At 36.5% G+C, this 15250-nt stretch overlaps 1 protein-coding gene across 2 annotated transcripts in view; it reads right to left on the bottom strand.

Annotated features, from left to right (window-relative positions):
• Positions 1-15250, bottom strand: part of tenm1 (teneurin transmembrane protein 1) — a 155502-nt gene that overhangs the window by 81418 nt on the left and 58834 nt on the right. For both annotated transcript variants that reach the window (XR_014606269.1, XM_084114746.1), the window contains exons 4-5: positions 10514-10751; positions 4614-4852 (exon numbers count right to left, since the gene is read on the bottom strand). Coding sequence is in view for 1 of the 2 variants with exons in the window: in XM_084114746.1 (XP_083970872.1) it covers positions 4614-4852; positions 10514-10751 (477 nt within the window). In the remaining variant the exon portion in view is untranslated. The remainder of the gene's footprint in view (positions 1-4613; positions 4853-10513; positions 10752-15250) is intronic.

Raw genomic sequence — 15250 nt, forward strand, 5'->3', positions numbered from 1 at the left:
TCTTAGTGTATTACCAACAGTAACCTTGGAAACGGTGGTCCCAGCTCTTTTCAGGTCATTGACCAGCTCCTCCCGTGTAGTTCTGGGCTGATTTCTCACCTTTCTTAGGATCATTTAGACCCCACGAGGTGAGATCTTGCATGGAGCCCCAGTCCGAGGGAGATTGACAGTCATGTTTAGCTTCTTCCATTTTCTAATGATTGCTCCAACAGTGGACCTTTTTTCACCAAGCTGCTTGGCAATTTCCCCGTAGCCCTTTCCAGCCTTGTGGAGGTGTACAATTTTGTCTCTAGTGTCTTTGGACAGCTCTTTGGTCTTGGCCATGTTAGTAGTTGGATTCTTACTGATTGTATGGGGTGGACAGGTGTCTTTATGCAGCTAACGACCTCAAACAGGTGCATCTAATTTAGGATAATAAATGGAGTGGAGGTGGACATTTTAAAGGCAGACTAACAGGTCTTTGAGGGTCAGAATTCTAGCTGATAGACAGGTGTTCAAATACTTATTTGCAGCTGTATCATACAAATAAATAGTTAAAAAATCATATATTGTGATTTCTGGATTTTTTTTTTAGATTATGTCTCTCACAGTGACATGCACCTACGATGACAATTTCAGACCCCTCCATGATTTCCAAGTGGGAGAACTTGCAAAATAGCAGGGTGTTCAAATACTTATTTTCCTCACTGTATATATATATATATATATATATATATATATATATATATATATATATATATATATATATATATATATATATATATATATATATTGTACATTTTAACACATATAATGAAGTCAAATTTAAAAAAGTCTAATAGGTAATTTAGTTTCCTTTAACATTATCTTTGATTTCTGATATCTTCTGGCAGATTTTGAAGCCACTGTAGCTCCATAAATCAAGATAATTAAAACCTGGCTGATGTGCCTGGACATTTTAGCTTTTGTGCTGACATTTTTAGTTTGGATAGATGAAGGTTCATCTCACTGAAACCATCTTACTTAGTCCCCTGGATACTATCAGCTGCTATCTGGGTCATTGCACTCATACAAAAACACCTCCCATTTAACACAAACCTACAGAAACCTGCCTTTGACACACCCCCCCAAAAAAACTGGTATGTAATAAAATGTTTGCCACTCTACACTGTTATTATGGGGCAGCGTATCATAATGTAAAAAAATAAATAAATAAGTATAATAATGTCTAATGTCTAAAACCCTCTCACTCTAACACACACAGATTCACTCAGTGCCTTTGATACATTTTCATCAACAATTATTGATTGCCTCTCTCTCTCTGTCCCTGCAGGATCCTTGACTCAATTAGGACATAACAAACACACACACACACACACACACACACACACACACACACACACACACCCCACTTAATGTCTTCATCGTGTGTGCAAGTCTGGTAGCTAACGTGTGCTTGTTAAAGTAAAAATTGTGGTGAGGCCAGACGATACAGCCTCATTAAATTCATTCAATTCAATAAACACACAGACCAATTAAAACCCTTCTTTTAGGATAAACACTCTATTAAAACATCTGACCTTAATCTAAACTGTGAACCCAATACTGTCCCTTATTTTTTCCCTAATGATAATTATATACTCATACCTGAACAGAATTCAACAGAGAGCTCTTATGATTAACTTCATTACATTTCCTTTAAAGTCCATCATCCATAAAATTACACAAATCTCACCCTGTGTGTGTGTGTGTGTGTTTTTTTTATTTAAATTATATTATTTTATTATTATTTTTGGGCTAATGTGATCATGATTTCAGTTACCAGTACATTAGTCTCGGCTCCAATTAACAATTTCTACCATTTGTAAAGTAATATTCCAGATTAAATACAAGCACTACCATAGAGAACAGATTTTAAAAATGTATATTTTCTTTGAAAATAGTAATAATAATTATAACAACACTTTTTAAAACAAAATTGAAGAATGATATGGTAATCTTTTTTTTCCATTATTTTTTCCCCATTTCCATTTCACAGATTTTACAAAACAATCAGTGAAGAAAATGATTTGTGTGCCAACCGATAATCCACTGTTTTCCTGAAGAATTACATTGGCCTGATTCTAACATTAACCCAACCCTAACACTACCCTAAAAGACAATGAGATGTTTTAAATAGAATATTTACGATATGCCTATTGGCCAATTAAATTACACTTCAGCACCGGCACACAACAGTCACATTTCCAGTTACCATGTTTTATGGCTCCTTTTCTTCTCATCTGTGATGCTTTTACTCAACAGGACAAAAGTTTTTGTTCAGCGTGTGAAGATAATGCAGATTCATTTGTTCTTTATGTTCCTCTTTATCTTTATTCCTTTTATCCCTTTGCTTTCCTTCATTTGCACAGAAAATGAACTGAGAACACATTTAGATTGTTGGATAAGAATGAACGTTAAAAGACAAAGCAGACGGATTGCATCTGTTTAGACAGGGTGCCACTAATGATGGGGTGATAGACGACCATATGATCATTAACGGCACATCTCCAGAGCATGCACATGTGCGTGCGCACACACACACACACACGCACACACACACACACACACACACACACACACACACACATAAAACCATAAATAAAACAAACCAACCAACCAAAAAAAAAAAAAAAACAACGCAGAATTCTGCTGCATCTGTTGACCTGCAGAGCAAATTGTGTTCAGCATTCTTTAAAAATAAATTATATATATACACACACACACACACACACACACATTACCGATTACAGTAAGTGTTGATGAGTACGATTTTTTAATTAAATTGTTCAAAAGTGACAGTAAATGTAAATGCCCACTGAAAACTCAGCTTTGCCATCACAGGAATAAATTGAATTTTTAAATATATTAAAAATAGCAAACAGTTATTTTAAATTGTAATAATATTTGACAATATTATTATTTTTTTATTTTTTTACTGTATTTTTGATCAAATACATAGAGATTTTCATAAGAGAAAAATTCTTACCAACCCCTTAATGAATTCGCACAAATTATTATTCAGTTAACATTTACTTTATGAAAGCTTCACAGACCATATTACTACAACTGCCCGGTCCTGCAGATTTGCTTTATACAACATTAGGAAGATTAGACCCTTCCTATCAGAGCAGGCCACACAACTCCTTGTCCAAGGTCTTGTCCTCTCCAGACTGGATTATTGCACTGCTCTCTTAGCGGGCCTTCCGGCATGTACTATCAAGCCTTTCCAACTGATCCAGAATGCAGCAGCGAGGGTGGTCTTCAACGAGCCGAAGAAAGCCCACGTCACACCTCTCTTCATCAGTTTGCACTGGCTGCCAATAACCGCTCGCATCAAATTCAAGGCACTGATGTTTGCCTACAAGTCAACCACTGGCTCTGCACCAATATACCTAAACTCGCTAGTTCAGACTTAAGCGCCCTCCAGAAGCTCTGCAGAGTTCTGCAAGTGAACGGCTCCTCGTGGTGCCATCATCCCAAAGAGACACAACATCACTCTCACAGACCTTTACCTGGACTGATCCCTGCTGGTGGGATGACCTGCCTATCTCAACCCGAGCTGCTGAGTCTTTACACATCTTTTTCATCAGAACCTGACCAATTAATACTAGCACTTACCTTTTCTATTCTATTCTATTCTATTCTATTCTATTCTATTCTATTCTATTTGTTTGTTTTCTGATTTAAAAATATATATATATAAATAAAATCTTGCTATGTGTACTGTGCTAGACTAACTGACTTATTACAGCACTTGTATACTGTTGCCCTCTTGTTGGCCTGATTGCTTCTATTGTTCTCATCATTTGTAAGTCGCTTTGAATAAAAGTGTCTGCTAAATGATTAAATGTAAATGTAAATGAATGATCATAATAGTTTTAATTTCTGAAATTCTATTTGCTCCTGTAAGATCTCTGTTCTTGCATAAAGAAACGAGTTGTTCTGTGGAAAACCGTAATTCCAAATTGAATGTGTTCACAACAGATAAACACTGCACATAATTGTAGAAATGAACATCATGAATGTCAGATTCTCAAGAAATCATTATAACGTGTTTGGGAATTGCACAGGTCCTCATTTCTCTCCAAGGAAACACTCCAAGACACATGATTAGTGTTTAAGAGGCTGCCGTGTGAACTTCTGACCAGAAACTTTATTAACTGCAGCCTTTCAAGCGTTAATGGATGAAACCTTTTACCCTAATGTTTTTCTCTAAAACACACATCATTTTTTTAGTGAGATTTTCCATAGAAATGCCTGTGAAAGCAGAGAAAATTAAGTCAGTACACTGAGGTGCATAAGCACATCTCTCTCTTTCTCTCTCTCTCACACACACACACACGGTGACTTGGCTAAACAAAACTTTAACACCATTAACCTCTGAACGGCCTTGTGGGATATTTACTCTTTCATCTCTCGTTCTCCCTCATCCCTTGTTCATAAATATTCATCTCTCTAATAGAGTTTTTCACAGTGTGAGTTCTGCTAATTCCATATGACCCCAACCAGCATGACAGCAGCCATGGACGGAGAGAGAGAGAGAGAGAGGGAGAGAGAGACATACAGCAGAGGTGGAGAGATAAGACACTCACCGATGATGTACGTCAGCAGTAGAGCGAGAGTCAGCGTAATTGCGCTGGCGCTCAAAGCCGTACATTTCCAGTTACAGCAGCGATAGGGTTTACTGAATGAGAAGAGTGGTCTGGAGAGGGTGGTTCTGGGTAGAGGCCTCGGAGGCGGTGAATACACCGTGCTGGATGTCAGAGGGTAATTCTGATTGGCTGCGTTGAAAATGGCAGACGAACCCGAACCGTGCTTGAACAAGAAGTGCCTGTAAAGGAAAGGAATCACTGTGTTATGTTCGATTTGATTCGTCAATCAATTTGATCATGAAAATACATCCAAAAATAAATTACACCTGAAAGACAGAGTCAAAGAGAGAGGTGCAATCGGAGTGTGTGATTACTCTCACTTGCTTTGGTTACTAATTGGAGTCATTTTCTCTCACGTGCATTTAATTACAGATATTTAGCACCAGAGATTAATGAGCCTTAATTAACAGATAACATCCCTTAGATTAATTATGATATTAATTACACAGAGGAGTCCATTCTTACAGTAATTTAAAGGTGCCTACTTAAAAACAATTTACTCAGAGATACACAGTCCTTGTGTTGCCTTGCACTATGTTACAATGGTGGGCAGTTACCAAATAAATAAAAATTAGAATAATAAAAATAAGTACTAATTTTAGTACTGAGATTAAAGGTTTACATTTCTATGAATGTATAAGAGCAATATTTGTATATTTTAGGTGTACACTGAAATTTCTTTCGACTATTTTAATAATCTTTTAGCTTTTTTAAAAATTCACTAAAACTCACACACTTTTTTAAATTCACACTTTTGGTGTAAAAAACAAGGCATTTTAGAAAATGTAAGAAGTAATCTAGGCAGTCTTTTTTAATTAATATGTAGTCAAAAAATAGCACGCATAACAATTCTTTTAATTAGAAAAACAATGTAGCATAAAGTCATTTTAGATTAAGTATATCCAGTCACAATGCAGGACGTGTCAAGTCAACCCGACTTCTTAAAGCCCTATTGTAGTTATTCTTTCATTTTAAATCAAAGTTCCCTTCTTTTATCATGACATGCGGCTAGTTGTGCAACATAGGAGCAGATACATGGCTATTTAACCGTGTCATCATGATGACAGACAGATTGACAGATAGCCATGGGGAAATTGGTAACAGCTTTTAGGTTAAAAGCCCAAAGGCAACAGAAGAAAGATCTTCAAATTCCCAAGATACACATGGATTCTCAACAGCAATTGATCCCTTTGCAACATCAGCTAGTGATGGAACAGGGTAAACGTGTGCAACTCTTCCAAAGGCACAAAGGGTCAATCAATAAAAAGGACCAAAATCATTGAAAGGTAGATCAGTCTAAACACATTTACAAGTTAATATGCTGATGAGGCAAAAATGCATGATGACATCAATATGGATTGAAGATGATAGGGAAAAACTGAACACACACACACACACACACACACACACACACACAGTTTATATTATAGTAGAGACTTCCCATCTGTTGTTTAAATTAAGCTAATTACTACACCCAAAACAAAACCCTACCCCCTACACACAGCTTTTGGTAATTTTAGATTTTTATTGAAGCACTGTTTAGTCCATTTATGATGTTGCTTTCATTGTTGTGACTTCCCAAAGGTCCCCACAAAATAGGTCGTTTCAGATTTCACTATATTTCCAGGGACATATGGGCCCAAAAAATTTACACAAGGAGACTTGCAAAAGCACATAAAAATATTAAGGTTGACACATATAAACAATTTTAATCAAATTAATTGCATGATATGCAAATTACATTAATCACAATTAGTTTGATATATTATAATACAAAATATATTATTATGGTTGACAAGTAAATCACTGAATGGACATTGCAAAAAGCGACATTAGATATCAATATATTGTTTTCTCCCCATATCAAATTATTTAGAAAAATCCAGTTTGTCCATCTGTCCACTATATTTTGTAGCAAATCTTTTATACAAGTAATTGTAATTGTAACTGTTGCTCTGTCTCTTTTGATGTTCTGGCTCTCTTCTTCTCTGGGTCCCTTTCTTGGGGCTCTCTCTCTCTTTACCTCCTCCTTCCTCTTACTCTCTCTCTCTCTTTACCTCCTCCTTCCTCTTACTCTCTCTCTCTCTCTTTACCTCCTCCTTCCTCTTACTCTCTCTCTCTCTCTCTCTCTCTCTCTTTACCTCCTCCTTCCTCTTACTCTCTCTCTCTCTCTCTCTCAGGTAACATTTTTCATATATGCTGGGAACAATTAATAATATAAGTTATCATCAACTCATATATCTATTTTGTAACTATTTTAAGTGTAACCATAACCATATTTTGTCATTAAACCTTTTCAATTGCAAATAATGTGCTAACTAGTTTTGATTTGGTATTGACTTTGAAGTGCTACCTATTGCAATACAATATTGTCACTCTCTATAGCAATGCTCTCCCACATATTAAGCTATTGTAACTGCGCTTATTTCCGTCGTTGGTATAAGTGGCAGTGGGTGGAACAGACAAGAAATGTGCAGTTTTCTACCATCTTGCTAATAACGCTTCTTTAGTCATTTGGCAGTCTTGCAGCTTGAACCACTGCAGGAAATTCACCCTTACACAAGTCAAGTACTAAAGGCGAGTTGAGTCAATGAGAAAGCACCCAGCAGATACACACAAGCAAGTTTTGGTTATTTGTTTACAGTGTCTTACAGGGATGCCGAACAAAGCCCTGGAAGAAGCGTTTAAATGAGCATGCAATGGTAAAATGAGGCTTGAGACTGAGAGAAAAATTACAGTTTACCTCAGCCATTAAAAAAGGGAAAGTTAATTTCACACTTAGACACGCAGAACTAATCCTGTCTTTATTTATTGTAGAATAAATAAATAACAATTAACACTTAGAAAAACAAAGAAAAAGATTGACACAAAGGAAAAAGACAAAAAGAGAGAAAGAAAAGAGCAGGTGTGAACACATGAGATCACAGTTTTACAAATCAGAGCCTTCAATTCACATAGCAAGATGGGTATTGTTTTTAAACCAAACACTTTTGAAAAACTGTGAAATATGGCATGCATGCAGAAAACAATTTCAGATTGAAATAACACAGATATTTTATATAGAACACCTGAGTCACTAGGTGGCCAAATGCAAGAAAAGACATAAAACAAAATTTTAAGCCAGCAAGTGATCACCGTGCATTACCATTTTATGGAAAAGAGCAGCTTCAACTTGACTGATAAAATTGAGATATTTGAATAAATATTTTATATTATATATTAAAATATTTAATTATTCAATATTTAATTATATATTATATGAAACCTATTGAGATAGTAAATAAAAATAAATTTCAGTATATTTTTGTTGGGAAAATCTAAAATATGTCTGCACATCAAAAACCTAGTTGATATATATATATATATATATAGATAGAGAGAGAGAGAGAGAGAGAGAGAGAGAGAGAGAGAGAGAGAGAGAGAGAGAGAGAGAGAGAGAGAGAGAGAGAGAGAATTGGGCAACTATGTTTAGGGAAGTTACATTAAAAATCCACTTGGTAAAAAATATGATGGGAGACGTTTGCATGAGAATGGTGCTTCTTTGTATTAAAATCTCATATGATATCATTTACTGTATTCCATGCTGTATATACAGTACTGTACATATACAGTGAATGGCGACTGAATCAGCGAGTGTTCAGAATAATATGCTGATGGGAGAGATTCTCCTCTGTGCATTAATGTTGGTCTATTGATCCAGATTTAATTGAGAAAGTTCATTTGGGAGAGAGCAACATGTCAGCAGGTATAGACATCACCATGACGATGACACGTTCTCGATACAACGCCAATGTCATCGGCTGTTCGGCTCGGTTTGGCCAGAATCTTTCAAGCAACCCTTTAACCTGAGGACTTTTCTTGCAGCAGTTGGCAAGATTTTTCAAACCACTCTAGAAAATTGATAAATCTGCTTTTCTTTAACCCCCAAATCTCAAAGAAAACATCTGAATGGGTGGCATTCACTCTGTGCCATGTTACAAGCCAAAGTGTATGGCCATTTAAACTCCATAAGCAAGCGAGGTTACATTTCTTCACTTTTACTGTTGGCTTCTTTCAGACATTTCAATCTCCTGTAAAGAGAATAAAGTTATATTTAAAAAAACAGGACTGATGCTGCTGGAAAAATATGTAAATGGATAAATTACCCAGCATTCCTCTAACAGCCGCTAGCATAAACATTCCATTGCTGTCTGCTGCTTGTGGTGGGTTTAGAAAAGGTGCTGCAGTGCTTAGCATAGTTCAAAATACTTGAATTCTGTTATTAGCTATTGTTTGGAGATAGCTGGATTTGTATAATGGTGTCTTTATTTAATCACATGAACCCTACACGCTTGACCAATATGGCAAATCTTCATAAAACAATTAACATCTCTCCAGGCACATAACAGCTATCAGCAATTCAGTCAAAATAAGTTTGACCGCTACTGCCAAATTCACCTTGCTGGAAATCTAGAAAAGCCGGCATACATGCGCTCATATGTATTCACGCGCACGCAGCTTTCATTTTCATCAATATCTATGGGGTTTGTGTGCGTGTAAGACAATCAGTCCAGGAAGACAGCTTCATTTCCTCCCTCAAAGCAGACATATCTATCCTTCATCATTTATTTACTCTCCCATTTCTCTCTTTCAGAAGAGTAGGTCAACCCTCAATCTTCATCATCATCATCATCATCAACATCATCATCATATCTCTCTCCATCTGTCGTTCACAGACAAACACTCATGCATATTCTCTTTCGCTTGAAGACAAGATGATTTAGTCATTTCTATCTCTTTTCTACTACCCAGCTTTTACATTAAAAATTAAATTAAAGTTTAACTTGGTTTTTGTAATTGAACACATTTTGATTATAATGTGGGTGCCGATGAAGAACTAAAGAAAATGGCTTTATAAAACACTAAGGGCCCTATCTTACACCCGGTGCAATGCAGCGCCAAGTGCGATGCAAGTGTTTTTTGCTAGTTTCAGTCCGACGCAATTATCATTTTCACGTCCTGCGCCACGTTGTTTAAATAGAAAATGCATTTACGTGCTGATCTGATAACGAGGTGTGTTCGTGTGAGGTGTGAGACGTTGCTATTTTGAGGCAACAGAAATAGCCTGCACCACTGACCAACTGAAATCTGGTCTAAAGTCAATGGCACAATATATTATTTTTTTGTTATTTAAAGAGCGCGTTAGTAATGTGCGCCTATAGGCGTGTCCACAACGCGCGTACACTCTGCTTATTAAACACACAGGGTCACAGCAGCACACAAACATGCCAAATATTTAAAATAAAAGGATTACAATGTAAAAGATTATTATTGTGAACATAAAGATATGGTGGAATCTGGCTTGTCCCGTAGATGATCTGCTTGTGCACTTTTACCTCGTGCACGAGCAGTTCCATTTGCGCACTAAAATCTCATTTGTGCTCTGGAGACGGCTTCGGTCTTTCCACTATCAAATTCCATCATTGTAAATAGCGAATCTGTCATGGTGCGAGCGCAACTGGTTGGTTTAACGCACGTAAATCCCAAAACACACCCATTACTCATTAAGAGAATAGGGACAACCCTTTTAGACCATGCGCCTGCGCCTGGCGCGCCAACCATTTTTCCCGATTCGGACACGCCCTAAGTGAACTTGCGCCCTGCACTTTAGACCATGCGCTTAGATCATTAAAATAGGGGCCATCATGTCTGAATGAGAATGTAAGAATGCCGAAAGTTGCTGTTTAAGCGTAGGGTTAATGGACAGAAAACATCATTACCTCAGTATCAAACAATAGAATTCAATGGAAAGTCCCCAGACACAATAGAAAAACAAAAGTGTGTGTGTGTTCATATTTCACCTGGTCTCTAGTGGTATGTTGCTGTTCAGTGCCCAGGTATTGTGAGTCTGCCCGTTGTCATCCTGTCCAGCTTTATTCCCAGATTCCAGCGGTTGGCATCGGGCGGGAAGCGTGCTCCTCTGCACCACCTCTGGAAGGGGAGCCGGTGCTGGACGGGCACAGGTGCACGCGTGGGGCGGCGGAGGAGGAGGGGGCAGAGGTCGAAAGGTGAACTGAGCCACAGGGCTGGAAGGGAGATCTTGAAAGTGAAAGATAAGAAATAGAGAGAGAGAGAGAGAGAGAGAGAGAAAGCAAAAAAAAGAGAGAAGTAATTATAATATTTAATGATAGTCTTCCAAAGTGTCCATTTCCTGAGAGAGAAATGGATCCTTTTAAAAATCCCCCCACCCCCATTTCTTGTACAGCCTCTATTTGGTAACACTTCACTTGTAGCATGTACAGTGCTATGCATAAGTTTAGACACCCATGCTAAAGTTGACTAAAAAGAGGAATAAAAAATTATCTTTTGGAAATTGAACTTAATGCCTTAATTAAAAAAAATAGGAAAAATCCAACCTTTAAGGACACCAATTTTCTTTGTGAATGAATAATGTATCGTAAATAAATAAATGTTCTTCCTTAAAATACAGGGTGCATAAGTCTGGACACCCTTATGTTAAATTCCCATAGAGGCAGGCAGATTTTTATTTTTAAAGGCCAGTTACTTCATGGATCCAGGATACTATGCATCCTGATAAAGTTCCCTTGGCCTTTGGAATTAAAATAGCCCCACATCATCACATAGCCTTCACCATACCTAGAGATTGGCATGGAGTACTTTCCATAAGATCATCTCTCAATGCAAATCAAACCAGCTATTAGGCTAACTGAAATAAAACCATGCCAATCTCTAGGTATTTTAAGGAAGAACATTTATTTATTTACGATACATTATTCATTCACAAAGAAAATTGGTGTCCATAAAGGTTGGATTTTTCCTATTTTTTTTAATTAAGGCATTAAGTTCAATTTCCAAAGGATGATTTTTTATTCCTCTTTTTAGTCAACTTTAGCATGGGTGTCTAAACTTATGCATAGCACTGTATGTATAATGAATTAAAAGGCTATTCTTTATGCATTTTAACGTCCTAAAGTTTGTAATCATTTGTATGGCCTTGTGTATGATATATAAAAGCATAATGCATTAAAATACATCATCAGCATCCAATTTCCTGAGTTATACAGTATGCGTTATCATGTGCATTATACTGCTTTACTGATGCATCATAGTTATAACATAATCTGTTAAAATGATATTAAATTCATTGTTCAATTTATTCCATAAAATTGTCACACCCAGGAAGTTATATAATTTGGACCCTTTCTAAAACATAACAGGAAAAATAAATAAATAATCATTTCATTTTGTTAATTTTTACGCAAATATTAGCGCATTGAGCACATTAGCTGAGCTCAACCACTGAATCCTGTAACTAAATATGATTAAAATTACTCAAGCAAATACTTTTCTTTTATTCAAGGGAAATATAAGCTCATCAATAACTAAAAAACAATATTTAGTTCCCATCTAGCATTCAGTATGATTCTCTACTGAATCATAACTTAATTTAGCCTAAATCTGCAACTTTGTTACTTGAAACCCTATTACTCATCTTGGCCTTTTTTCTTTTCTTTTATTACAAACTTATATAAGTTTTATTATATTTATTTTAGGTTTATTTCTAGAAATAAAAAAAAAACTAAATCACATAAGTCAAGCTTTGGAAACAAAACTGCAAAAATAAATATTGTAAAACAAACAAAAAGTACATACTTTATCAGATACTTTGTAGCAACTCAAAAAATTTGCTATTGAATGTAGAACATGTTACAGGCAACTGTGGCAAGAGGTATTCGTTGAAAGTGTCAATACTACATTATAGCACTATAGACGTGGTTACAATTAAGACATAATAAAATATATAATAATTAATTATATAACTTACCTTTATAAAAAAAATATCTTTAGAATGCATTGTACACAAAGGCTTCAAGCGAAGTGTAACTAAACCTCTTTTCTCATTCAGGCTTCTTCAGTGGTCTCTTTATCTTTGTAAAACAACACATTCTACTTTAAGATACTTAGGCTTAAAGCTTCTACTTGAATTACAGCTAGCTGAAAGGTCTGTAAAAGCATCACAATAAGCATCCACAAGTGTCTGCATCAGTCTTCTCTGAGACAGTGCAAGATCACAGAAACTCTATGTGATGTTGCAGCACCTGCACACATGCTGTGTTTTTTCCATCAGTTTCTCTTTTCTCTCATTTAAAATAAAGCTTAGGGTCTTACACCTACTGCTAAACTCACCCTGCTGGAAAAAAGGATGATACACAAACGCACACACAAAAGCCTGATCCTTCCCTACTAATTCTATTAGGCTCTAATCGGGGTTATCTATCTGTTTTAGGTAGCTAGAGATTCTCTTTATTATTTTTGTCCTTCTATTTCTCTGTCCCTTCACTTCATGCCTTTCACCTAATCTCTTCTGAGAGCTAAAATTACTTCCTAATCTGAGAAGAATTCTTTCTATTTGGAGATTTGACAAAGACGCACACACAAAAGCACACACATTTGCACACAAAGCTCTAAATTTCAATCTCCATGAATGGACCCAGACACAAAGAGAGCAGCCGGACAAATTCAATTAGGAAACCTCACTCTTAAAGCTCTGGGATTTCATTACATAAGAGCTATTTTACTCTCTCCATCACCTCAGAAACTAGATAAAATCCACTCAAATTAACACTCTTTAAAATCTATTTAGCACTTTTTTAATGCAAAGCCACAATGGTAATAAAAGCCACAAGAAGCATATTGGTTGAAAATTAGGACAAACACACACACACACACACACCAAAAGTTTGCACTGGATTTAGGTTCACCCTGCAAACACCGCTCTCCTCTTGAAATCACTTCCCCATTATCTAATGCACTTAGAAATACATTGTATTTCACTTGGCTGTGGACTTGAGAGTGAACAGCATTGATTTAGATTGGATTTGCTGATTAAATTAGACTGTCTCTGATCTATGAGAATGTATGATGTTTTAGACAGTGTAAGGTTTGAATGGAAATCAACCTCTGAATATAATGTAATCAAACCACCATCCTTCATCGATCCAGCGGCTAATAAAACACAGAGACATTTACCTCTGATACACCAGCATCTATCTATCTATCTATCTATCTACAGTTGAGGTCAGAATCAATGACACCCCTGGTAAATATGATCAAAAATGGCTGTAAAAAATAAATCTGCATTGTTTATCCTTTTGATCTTTCATTCCCAAAATGTGCAAAAATCTTTTTTTTGGGGGGGGGGGGGGGGGGGGGGGGGGGGGTTCTCCAAAACACGTTGGCCACAATTATTGGCACCATTTTTTAGAAGTATACTCCCATTAATATTTACCCTTTTTTTAGCACACCAGGGTGACTAGAAACATGAAATTGTCTAGCTATGACTTCTTGTTTCACAGGGGTTTAAATATGAGTAAACACAAAGGCTAATTCCCTTAATTATCCATCATAATGAGTAAAAACAAAGAATATAGTTCTGATGTGCATCAAAAGATTTTTGAGCATCACAAAATAGAAAGTGGCTGTAAGAAAATAGCAAAATAATTGAAAATCCCCATTTTGACCATCAGGGCAATAATTAAGAAGTCCCAATCAACTAAAGATGTTATGAATCTGGAGAATCTTCAAGGATCACAGATGGAGAATTGCAGAAATTAGTTGAGTCTTGGGGTCAGAAGCCTACCAAAAATCAAATAAAAAAATCAAACAACCCCTACCTCCCCACATGTTGTTTGGGGGGGTTTCAAGAAAAATTCTCCTAGCTCATCCAAAAACAAACTCCAGCAATTTCAGTGGTCAGACACGACTGGAACTTCAAACAGCACAGGGTTCTGTGGTCAGATGAAACTAAAAAACAAGCTTTTTGGCAGCAAACATGCTAGATGGATTTAGTGCACACAAGGAAAAAAAGTACCCCATGTGTACAGTTTAATATACCATTGGATCTTTAATGTTATGGGCATATTTTTCTGCTGGAGGTCCTGAACATCTTGTTCAGATACATGGCATCATGGATTCTATCAAATATCAACAGATAAAAAATCAAAATTTGTGTCTTATAGTCTAAAATCTAAAATCTTATAGTGGGCCATGGTTGGATCTTCAATCAGGACAACGATCCAAAACAAACATCAAAATCAACACAAAAATGTGTTACGGAGCACAAAATGAAGCTTCTGCCATGACCGTCCCAGTTCCCTGACCTGATGAGTAGAGTGAACTGAAGAGAAGAAGCACCAACATAGAGCTGGGAATCTGAAGGATCTGGAGAGATTCTGTATGAAGGAATGGTCTCTGATCTCTTGTCAGGTGTTCTCCAAACTCATCAGGCATTATACACTGAACAAAATTATAAACGCAACACTTGTTTTTGCCCCCATTTTTCATGAGCTGAACACAAAGATCTAAAACTTTTTCTATGTACACAAAAGGCCTATTTCTCTCAAATATTGTTCACAAATCTGAGGCACACCTGTGCAATAATCATGCTGTCTAATTAGCATCTTGATATGCCACACCTGTGAAGTGGATGGATTATCTCGGCAAAGGAGAAGTGCTCACTAACACAGATTTAGACAAAAGTGTTGCGTTTATAATTTTGTTCAGTGTAGGAGAAGACT

This window comes from Abramis brama, assembly GCF_963993115.1.
Source record: "Abramis brama genome assembly, chromosome: 5".
In the NCBI taxonomy this organism is placed as follows: Eukaryota; Metazoa; Chordata; class Actinopteri; order Cypriniformes; family Leuciscidae; genus Abramis; species Abramis brama.